The 11,344-nt window shown below is 37.8% G+C and overlaps 1 protein-coding gene across 1 annotated transcript in view; it reads left to right on the forward strand.

Annotated features, from left to right (window-relative positions):
• Positions 1-11,344, forward strand: part of LOC107100949 (carnitine O-palmitoyltransferase 1, liver isoform-like) — a 61,185-nt gene that overhangs the window by 9,761 nt on the left and 40,080 nt on the right. The window contains exons 2-7 of the mRNA XM_015399645.1: positions 1,875-2,017; positions 7,121-7,260; positions 9,466-9,643; positions 9,782-9,883; positions 10,017-10,154; positions 10,396-10,473. Of these exons, the coding sequence (XP_015255131.1) occupies positions 1,877-2,017; positions 7,121-7,260; positions 9,466-9,643; positions 9,782-9,883; positions 10,017-10,154; positions 10,396-10,473 (777 nt within the window). The 5' untranslated portion in view covers positions 1,875-1,876. The remainder of the gene's footprint in view (positions 1-1,874; positions 2,018-7,120; positions 7,261-9,465; positions 9,644-9,781; positions 9,884-10,016; positions 10,155-10,395; positions 10,474-11,344) is intronic.

An 11,344-nucleotide genomic window follows, 5' to 3' on the forward strand; every position in this document is an offset into this window, starting at 1 on the left:
GGGGCCGCCTTTTACAGCTGCCTTTTGCATCTCTGCTTCTGTCTCCTTGAACCCAAGGCAGCCTTGACAGATGGCCGCTCACACTGAGCCTGGTTCTGCTGGAGGTTTCTTCCTGTTAAAAGGGAGTTTTTCCTCTCCACTGTCGCTACAAGCATGCTTAGTGTGAGGGATTGCCTTCCAGTCAATGAGTCGATGCAATCAACTGGTTTTCCTTAGATAGAAAACTTTGAATTAATTTGACTGAATGATCTTGACTGAAGTGCATTGAGATGACATTTGTTGTGAATTGAATCAGTGAACCTACAGTTGGAGGATCCCCTGTTCCAACTACAGCTCAGTTGTTGTGTTCTTGGGCAAAACCCCTAACTTGCATCGGTAAAGTGTTGGTGTTAAAGGTGTTCAGGGGGCCGGTAGAGCCTGTTTAAGGGCTCATTATGCTTGACGCCCTGACATCCACACGGAAAATGAGCCCCACCCGTCACAGCATCTGCAGCATTCATACTCTGTGCTGCTCCTCTCCTTTTCTGGCCAGTTCCACAAAGCATACACAGTTTACAGCTTTATCAAAGCCTCTTCATGCCGTTTGAGAGCGACACTCATTGCTTTCCTGGAGTTTTTCCACAGTGTGTTGATAGTGGGGATATTTATGAGCTAAATCATGGGATGTCTCTAAATGTTTACATTTGCGAACCCAGACCAGAGGGAGCTGATGTCCACTCACCATGTTTTCCCCATAGCTCCATCCACATAGATACAACATTTCCTAGGTGCATGGAGTCCAGAGGGGCGTGGAAACCAAAAATGGCCGCATGGATTTGCACATTCATCAAGCAAGCATCTAGCTTAACAGCAGTCTTGCTTGATTCAGGGCAGCTTTGGCTCCAAAATATCAGAAAGCACAGAATTAATTACCACTGATGGTACTCAGCAATATTTGATCATACATCCTGATAACCATTAACTAGCCTAACCAGCCAGACTAATTGATGGAGCCCAATTTTTAAAAGGGGACTAACAGAGTAAGCAGAAACAGTTTAGGCCAATTAGAAACTATGGATGTGATGCAAAAACCTCTTTAAAATAAACCTCTAAATGTTTAATTTCAACTGCTAAGAGTGTTTGTCCAACTATTTTACGTACAATCTTAACTGTTTAACCATTTCAAAAGTGCCATTTTAACTTGATCAAGTGTGGAGCAAAATAAAGACTTAAAAACTGTTGAATTTAACTCCCTAGGAGAATTAACACTTTTCAAATTTGCCATAAATTTATCGCCCGCCTCTAACTTTACAACAACATTGCATCAGTTTTTTAAATTCTATTGCTGAAAATCCCATAGAAAAACATTATTATTAGTAGATATAAAGTGACAAATTATAACAAAGGTAAAGGAGTAAAAAAATTTTTCCAAGCAGTCTTTTTTAAAACCCAACATGTTATCAAATCCATACAGTTTTCATCGGTGCTTTTCCTCCCTGGCCTCACGTTTGATTTTATCATACAGCATTCCTATAACATGCAGTTTAAAATGTTGACTGATAAGTCATACAATTTTTAAGCAATGTAATAAATGCCCAATTACTAAGTGCAAATATTCGATGAACAATATTAGTATTCAGGGATGAATCATGTCAAAGTGCAGTGAGCTGGAAGTAGAATAAACTCTTATTTTTCAAGCTCTACACGTGCAAAAACAACATTCCTTCCTCAAACTGAATCACTAATGTTGTCAGGTTGGTTTTTACAGGTTTATCCCCTTTGGCCTTAAAACAACTTCTAGTCTAGTCTCTTCTGTTTTCTGTGGCAGTAATTTTTTATTATCTAAGCAGCCATTTACTAATCTGGAAGCTTTACTTTTCTCTTGAACTTGACAGCCATGGCGGAGGCTCATCAGGCCGTAGCGTTCCAGTTCACCATCACACCAGAGGGGATCGATCTACAGCTGTCCTATCAGGCCCTGAACCAGATCTACCTGTCTGGAGTCCGTTCCTGGAAAAAGCGAGTCAGCCGCATGAAGGTAAGTTAGGAGATGAGATCATGTTAGCATTTCCTGTCCTTCTTTTTTTCCTTTTTCTTTTTTTTAACCAAATAATTTTAAAAAGGCCTTAATTCCACTTCCTTCAGTTTCTCCTTCGTAAATTCTTGTTAAACTAATATATATTTGGGACAAAATATGAAAAAGCAAAGCATTGTCCTTGTTAGGAGTTTATTACACCTTAATATTGTCTGCCTGTTGCATGTCAGAACTGATGTTTTCCATAATAGTTTATCTAATTAGGACAGTTTCTCTGTCCGGATATACAGTTATAATCTTCTGTTTGTATGTGGCAAAGATTTGGGAATTGAATGAAAGCGATGTCCTTCAGCTAAGAACAAAGTGTAAAATTTTGATATCGCCGGAGCCATAGATGTCTCCTCATCTGCTAACATGTATGATGTAATGATGTGGCAGACTGGAGATGTATAAAAGGCCTCTTTAACTGTTAAACTGTTGCTTATCGTATTTAGATGAAGTATTGTGGAAAACATCAGTTCTGACACGCAACAGGCAGCTAAATTAAGGTGTAATAAACAGATACATTATCAATGATAATTATCCTAACATCCCTTATATAAGACAAAAGACATCAGATAAATGCAGGTATTATGTGCTATTAAGGCTTTAAAGTTATTGTATCAAAACTAAAACTACTATCTCATATTGTTGTCATGTTTATTTTAAAGAAAAGTGGTACAGAGTTTCCTGCATGGGGCCGCCTGTGGAGCTGGTTGACAGTTGCTTTTTGTATCTCTGCTTCTGTCTCTATGAAGTTTCTTCCTGTTAAAAGGAAGTGTTTCTCTCCACCGTCGCTACAAGCATGCCTAGTCTGAGGGATTGCTTTCGAATCAATGAGTCGATATAATCAATTGGTTTTCCTTGGGTAGAACACTTTGAATCAATCTTATTGGATGATCTGGTCGAACTTTAAAGCGCCTTGAGATGACATGTGTTATGAATTGGCGCTATAGAAATAAACTGAATTGAATTGATCAAAATGTTTTTTCCTACTGCTATGAATAATTGAGTTACATTATTTTTACCTCCACCTGATGCTGTTTTCCATTGCTTGCAAACAAGAAGGGTTTGTTTTTGTTTGACAATATTTTTATTACTTCTTATAGTTGCAATTCAATTTAGTTTATTTATGCTGCATAATTCACAGCATGTCATGTCAAGGCACTAGGTGAGGAAACAGCTTTAGCCAGTGTAGCTTTTTTTCTGCTTAAATGTTATTTGACCCCTAGGGGGTCAACGGAGGTACTGCATGGGGGTCGCAAATTTATTTATTTTTATTTATATTCCCCCCTGCAACTTTTTACACTGATTGAAATGTCCTTAAATCCACATTAACATGAATTCAATAGACCATAGTAAACAGATGAATGGAGGCAGAAGATGTCTTTCAGTCATCAATGCACACATTCAGCGACACACAGGAGCTCTTTCAAGCTGGGCACCGTTTCATTCACAACACCTGTCCCATAAACCAGGAATCACAATCAGAAATACTTTAATAACCCCGGGAGAAATTACTTTTATTACATTTCCCCATCTGTAAAAGAGTGACTATGGGACCAGTTTGAACACAATATTATTAATTAGGGGTCCCTGCTCCATATCGCTATCAGTTTGGGGGTCCTTGTCCTGGAAAGCGTTGAAGACCCCTGACTTACAGCATTATAAAATATGCTATAATACATGAAAGTGTAAACCCTGCTCTTTTCTCTTGAAAAAAAGCATGACTTGCTTTACATTTTAATTTTATATTGAAGGTGTATTACCTGACATTTGTTGATTTAATGTTCCAGTAGCTCACCCTGGTTGCATACAAAGTATTTTCTGAAAATTTACCACTTCTTGCTGTGGAATTATTTGTTATTTTAGTTTTTTCTGCTTTCCAAAAAGTAAAGAAAGTAATATAAAACAACCCCACTGGACTTTTAAAAACACAGCCAAGTTTGAAGATGTTTTGCTCCCCATTCAGGAAGCTTCTCAATTCAAAATGTCTGGGTTCCAGGCTTATAGAGTGCTCCAAACAAAAGCCTTGTTATGGCTTAGAAAACATGCAAATTAAACCAAAAAAACGTTTCCACTCCTTAGTAATGGGGAGTCGTTGTTTGGCCTGGCTGAGCAGGGGTGATATATTAGTCCCCTGCATGGCGATGAGGTTTGAGATGATAGAGGGAAGGAATCAACTCTAACGCTGCGTTGTAGGTTTTTGAAAGCTAGAACCTGAGACCAGCCCCTCTGTTTAAGGTTATTTTTTCTCTCTTCAATATTTCTTTTTAACTTCTTTAACTTTTTGGCACGTCTATGACCTGGATGACTGTCAATCTTAACCAGCATGTTGTTTTCTGCTTTCTTTTTGCTCAATTTGTAAGTAAATAAAGCCCCTTGATTATATTTAAAATACCAGAGGAGATACTGTGCGTTTGTGCAGGGCGTAAAAAAAGAAGGTGGAAGATGCAGCTAAACTAGTTAGCACCTCCCAATGAAGTGTGGAAATAATGAAGAAAAGGCCAAGATCCAGTTTGAAAGAAATGCAAAAAATATTTGATTCCAAGAGGGATGAGATTTAAAAGGAATTAAGTTTGATCATTAGTGTTTACTATAAATTTTATTGGTTGACTCCTTTCTTAAAGCTGTATTTCTGTTTGTATTTCTTCGAAACGTCAGTTTCCAATTCTCTAGCATTTAACCCTTCTGCAGATGGTTTATTGAAATGGTATTGATTGGTCTTGTGTCACGCTGTGTGAAGTGAAGCATTTGGTTGAGCTTTATCACTGATCTCTATTTATTCACTGGATTTTTGGTTGTTTCCCATGTTTCCAATCTCCATAGAATGTAAAGCAATATAAGGTCCTCTAAAAATATTAATGTTCTACTATTGATGTATCGACAAAGGTCTGTTTGAATTACAGAAAAACAGAATTGTAGACTAAAGGAAAACACTGTGACCTTCTACCCACTTAAAGGCAGGTTGGCAAACAGTTTTTTTTTTCTAATATTGAAGTATAGCAGGTTAACCTTTAGCACAGTTAGAAGAGACACTGTTTTCCCTGAGATGTGATCATAACTTGTCCCTACCTGACTGGGTGTGTCAAGTTTTACGATGGTATGTAGGAATGTCAATAGTTGGCAGGAGGAAGGAGAATACAGGGAAGGACTGACAATAGGTGTCAGTTTAGAGCCATAAATATCTCAAAGTAATAAAAATGCAGCAATCACGTAATGTAATGTCACAAGGATTGCTGTTTATTTTATGTTCAACGGTTTTGTCTGCAGATTGACTTTCCATTTATTAGCAGTACGCTAAAAGCCTGACTAACACGGCCCGCTTCAGGAAGTATAATCGCTCAGAGAGTTTTCTATTTGCCATTTGTTTTCCTTATAAAATACTTTTAACTCTGGATTTTGTCAAATCACGTTCAGAAACTTTGGGTAATTTATTTTTGGATTTGATTGACCCAAACAAAGCAGCACAGTGGGGAAGGGAAATTTGTTTCTGTAGCCTTTCTGAGTGAATGGTTTAAAAAAAAACATGGGTGGCACTGCTGCCTTGCAGAAAGAAGGTTTTAGGTTCGATTCCCAAGGCAAGGCAAGGTAAATTTATTTGTATAGCACAATTCAGTACAAAGACAATGCAAAGTGCTTTTTAAATGATTAAAATACAGGAAAATAAAACAGAATCAAAGCAAGTAGGAAAAAATAAAAAAAATAAATAAAGTAAAAAATGCAGAAACAAAAAAGAATATTAAAAACATTTAGACTAAAGAAAATATGTTTTAGTTGAACTGTTTAACTAGAACAGTTGAAGGCTATCCTAAACAAATTTGTTTTTAGTCTTGATTTAAAGGAACTCAGGCTTTCCGCACTTTTACAGTTTTCTGGAAGTTTGTTCCAGATAAGTGGAGCATAGGAACTAAATGCTGCTTCTCCATGTTTAGTTCTGGTTCTAGGTATGCAGAGCAGGCTGGAGCCAGAAGACCTGAGTCGTCTGGAGGGTTGATACACTGATAGCAAGTCTGTGATGTATTTAGGTGCTAAGCCATTCAGAGATTTATAGACTAACAGAAGTATTTTAAAGTCTATTCTCTGAGATACAGGGAGCCAGTGTAAGGACTTTAGAACTGGGGTGATGTGCTCTACTTTCCCAGCCCGCTGTCTTTCTGCATGGAGTTTGCATGTTCTCCCTGAGCATGCATGGGTTCTCTCTGGGTACTCCGACTTTCCAAGACATGACTGTTAGGTTAATTGGCTTCTCTAAATTCTCCTTAGATGTGAGTTTGTGCATGAATGGTTGTTAGTCGCTATGTTGCCCTGTGATGAACTGGCGACCTGTCCAGGGTGGACCCCGCCTCTCACCAATAAACAGCTGGAGATAGGCACCAGCACCCCTCGTGACCCCAGCAGGGATAGGCGTGACGATGAATGGATGGCTGTAAAGCTTTAAGCTTTACGTTCTTGCAACATTTGCCACCTAAAAATGTTCTACATATTTCTTAAAAACATTTTTGATTGGAATTACCTATGTGAGCGGTATAACTATCAAGAAAGACGTATTTCATCTGTTCCTTCATCCCCTTCATCATAACAAATGTTAGTATGCTGTTATTTTTTTCATAGTAGTTGCAATCAAAGAGGAAGCTTTTTAACAAAAAAATTTAAAAGAGAAATAAAAACAAATGAAAATATAAAATCTGTGAAAATATAAAAAATACAAAATAATGACATATTAAAAGAGTAAAGTATGAAAATAAGTTGGAAAGAAAAATGATCAGGAAAAAAAACTAAGAGCAAAGCAAAGTCACTCTAAGAACCTTTTTGTAATTTCTTGGTTGTTTTTATAAATTTTTTTTGTTTTTTATTTATTTTTTTTTATTCCAAGTAAAAAAAAAGTTTTTTTTTTCTATTCCCATTTCCACATTGTTTTTCCTCACTTAGAACAATAATGGAACCAAATTCACCCCATAGACCAGTCAGTAAAACTTTAAAACAAATTATTAACAAAAACAGCATTGAATGAAGTCAGAAATCTAATAGAAGTTGAAATTGTTTTTTCTTCTTGTTTGGTTACAGAACAGAGTGATAAAGGGCGTGTATCCGGCCAGCCCTTCCTCGTGGCTCTTTGTTGCCATCGGCATCCTGGCTACCATGTACATGCAGTCTGATCCCAGCATGGGGCTCATCTCAAAGATCCAGCAGCATCTTCCATTAAGGTAAACATATCCCTGATGTGCTGGTTTTACAAACTACCTGCAAATCAGAGAAAACAAGCAGCATTTTAGACTGAAATCTGTGTTAAGAGCAAGAAAAAGGATTTGTCTTTTACATTTTCAAAGTTATATTAAGTAAAGATATCAGTGCCACTAGCAATCGATCACATTTGAGAAGAATATAAATAATTAATTGTAACAAATAAGGACTCAGTAGCTTTTTTTCCAAAAAAACAGCTGTTATTTAAGATTTTAAATTCAAGAAGGATGGATAAAAAAAGTTCTATAAGGTGTTCTTAGAGATAGGCTCTGTGTCTGCACCTTGAATCTCTATCTGTCCGGTTCTTTTTCCTGAAAATAGATCTCTCCGGACAAACTCTTTAAATAACACTTCATTACTTATATGCATTAAATAACCAGGAGACATGACAACAGATTTTGATAGAAATTGTAATCTTACTCAGATCAGAGGAGTTGCTTAGAATTTATAGAATGGCAGCTGCTCATCATTACATTACATTTTCCATGATACATGTTAGCAGATGATTAGACATCCACGTCTCCAGCCTGATCAAAATATTACACTTTGTTCTTAGCTGAAGGACGCCACTCTCATTCCATTCCCAAATACTTGCCACATCAGGGTTTCCGCGGGTCATTAAAAGTCATTAAATTATTATTTTTAAAATGAAGGCCTTAATTGGCATTAAAATTCATTAAATGTGGTTATTGTGGCATTTAAAATGTGGCATTTAAAATGCTCCTCAGGAGCAGCAATGCGCCCGGTCTGCATAAAAAGATGTCTTTGGTTGCGGTATTAACGTAGCTTCTTTCTACTGCATGCCACAAAAATAAGAACAAATAAAAGGAAAAAAAAAGACAGAAGGTTTGCAGTCGCAGTAGATTCAGGATCATTTCAGGTAGGAAGTTTGTTGGTCGTGGGCATGAATGCACGGAGGATGCTGCAGTTTGGAGGAAAACTGACAGTTTCCCTCCCCTTTCATACCAAAACACCATTATACAGTAGCTGTAAGTTAGAAACACGTTCAGCGGTCGTCTGGAACACATCAGATACGTGCAGGTGGCGCAGTGGTTAGCGCGCACGACCCATGTACAGAGGCCATTACTTCTGTCCTCGACGTGGCAGACCTGGGTTCAAATCCAGTCCGTGGTCCTTTTGCCGCATGTCTCTCTCCCTTTCCTGATAGCCTACTGTAAGAAAAAAGAGCCACTAGTATCATAAAAACTTCAAAAAAAAAATAAAGTTTTTGATAAGCTAAACGACTTATGAATAACTTACATTTAATGTATGTGAAAGATCAGATAACTTACCTGTAACTAATGCCCCACGTATGAGCATTCGCTGACACACATGCTTGCAATATGTCGACATGTGCCAGTGTGTTTCAGCGTGTTTCAGTGTACTTCAGCGTGCTCATAACTTATGCAAAACTGACCCGTAATGTATGCCAGCAATTTTGCCAGATATTTTCTACGTCAGGCATCCGGTTTCTAAATCGTCAAGGTGTGACAGGGGCATAAAACAGAGTTCTGTTCTGTTCAACAGGCTCCATTTCAGACATAACTCAGTTCAAACATCTGTAAATCAGAAACCACAATTAGCTCACAGCTGTAATGTGCTACTTAATCTTAATCGCCCATTGACAGCTGGAGATGGGGACCAGCACCCCTCGTGACCCCAGCAGGGAATAGGTGTGATGAAAAATGGATGGATCTATTACTCTCACAGAGGAATTTTAGTGTTTCTGCAATAAAAAAATACACTAAAAACTGTAATATGTAAAAGAGAACAGATGTTTTTTTTTTTTTTTACAACATTTTTTTCTTGAGTTTTATCATGCTGTCTGTGACTGGTGTCTGGTATGAAGTGCTTTGGTGTGGATTTTCTGCCTGTAAAGAAAGAGCGGTCTCTCTAGCCATTTTACAGATGTTTTTCTTGCTCGGTAGAAATGTTTTTATACATTTTTTCCTTATCCATTTAACTATGATTTCAGATGGTAAAAGTTTATCAGACTACCTCTTATAACCAGCAGATGGTGCTGTTACTCTATTATACTTTCATTAAATCTGAATCTGACAGGAGAGGAATGTTGGTTTTTTACATTTAGTTTGGGTTGGTTTAAAAACCTTATCTTCCCTTTTTGGCTTTTTTATTTTATTTTGATGTTATTTGTCTTTTTCTTCTAGCCTCCACGTGTCCCTCAGCAGTCAGGGTCAAACCATGGTGTCAGCCCTGGTCTTCAGCACCCTGCTGTGGCTCTCCCTCATCCTGGCGCTCCGCTTCTGCCTGAAGCTGCTGCTCTCCTACCACCAGTGGATGTTCGAGCAGCATGGGAGGGTCTCCAACACCACTAAAGTTTGGGTGGTAAGACACGCATCCCAGCACCCCTCATTAGTAAAGCTTTTTTAAGATGAGAGTCCATTTGAAATTTCTAAATATATCATATTTATTGAATCTGTTTAGTTTAAGAAAATTTCATCCATTATCTATTCTTCCTTTCAGACTCTGATGAGGTTATTTTCGAGAAAGAAACCTTTGCTGTACAGCTATCAGACCTCCCTTCCTCACCTTCCTGTTCCTGCCATACAGGACACACTGAGCAGGGTAACTATGGTTACTGGAAAATAGGATCTATCTACGTTGTTGTTATGATTAGTTTTGTTTTCACTGAAGATATATAATGAATCCAGTAAACAGACACTTGATAGATTTTCTCTCTCTGCTCTCCATCCCTTAGTATCTGGAGTCAGTGCGCCCTCTGCTGACGGATCCAGAGTTTGAGCGGATGAAAAACTTGGCTGATGAGTTCGAGTCGAGCCTTGGGCACCGCCTCCAGCGCTACCTCAGACTTAAAGCTCTTTGGGCTGCCAACTATGTAAGTCCATTCATTCACAGATAAATCAAGATGATGATGAAACTGGTGTAAATAAGCTTACTGATCATGAATCATTTGATGGCCCCATCTCTGCATGAGAGACTTTGGGGATGCTTCTTCTTTATGTTCCTCTTTAAACTCATCCACTGTGTTTATTTTACATATAAAACACATTTAAAGCACTTACAGAGAGCTTGAAATGACTGGTTTTGTCATGTCTTCTGTTTTGTTTCACTTCCAGGTCAGCGATTGGTGGGAAGAATACGTCTACTTGAGAGGTCGAGGCCCGATAATGGTCAACAGTAATTACTATGGCATGGTATGAAAATCATGCATCAGCACCTGCTACTAAATATATATGTATATATATATATATCTATATATACATACATATATTGTCAAATAGTGTTACATTTGGCATTTATTAGGTCAGCCATAGTACTGTTACTATTCACAAGAAGAGCAGACTTGTCCGTTCTTGAGATTGAAAGTTGTCCCAGCATGCACAGTGCATGCTGGGACAACCAGGGGGCTGTGTGGGCTAATATATTAGTGGTTAGAGCAGTGCGCTTGTGCTCTGAGAAGGTTGCAAGTACCCGGTTTGATCCTCACAGCCTGCATTCTGTGCTGTGCTACAAGTGCTACAAGTTTGGTGGCACTGCAATGATCTACTGTAAAGTGTAATAATAGGCTTTTTTTATGCTTATAATATCAATGAATAATCTAAAAAAAAAAGTGCAGCTTTGAAAACAATAATACAGAAAAAAAAATAGTAATATAAACATACAGTATGACTGTATATTTACAGTTCTAACATTCTTTTTTTTCTTACTTTGGGAAGATTGGCCAAACTGTATTTTTGGAGAGTTATTCATTGTTATTATAAGCATATAATAGCCAGTAATTACACTATAGATCATTTTAGTTCCACAAAACTTGTAGCACACATAGATAACCTCATCTAGTTCAGACTACAACTCTTACTTTTGGAAAACGTGCTAAACTCTATTTTTTGAGATTTCTTAATTTTTTCTTTCTTTCAAATAGTGAGCTTTGCAATATAAATCAGTCTTTTGGTGAATGGACAATATAAATAGGCTCTGCCTTGCCTTGTTGGAAAAGCATGGTTATGACCTGTTTTCAGCTCAGGAACTAGGACCTGTATGATATCTGGTTGTCCAGGTTTGCCT

This window comes from Cyprinodon variegatus, unplaced genomic scaffold, assembly GCF_000732505.1.
Source record: "Cyprinodon variegatus isolate N-32 unplaced genomic scaffold, C_variegatus-1.0 Scaffold1033, whole genome shotgun sequence".
NCBI lineage: Eukaryota > Metazoa > Chordata > Actinopteri > Cyprinodontiformes > Cyprinodontidae > Cyprinodon > Cyprinodon variegatus.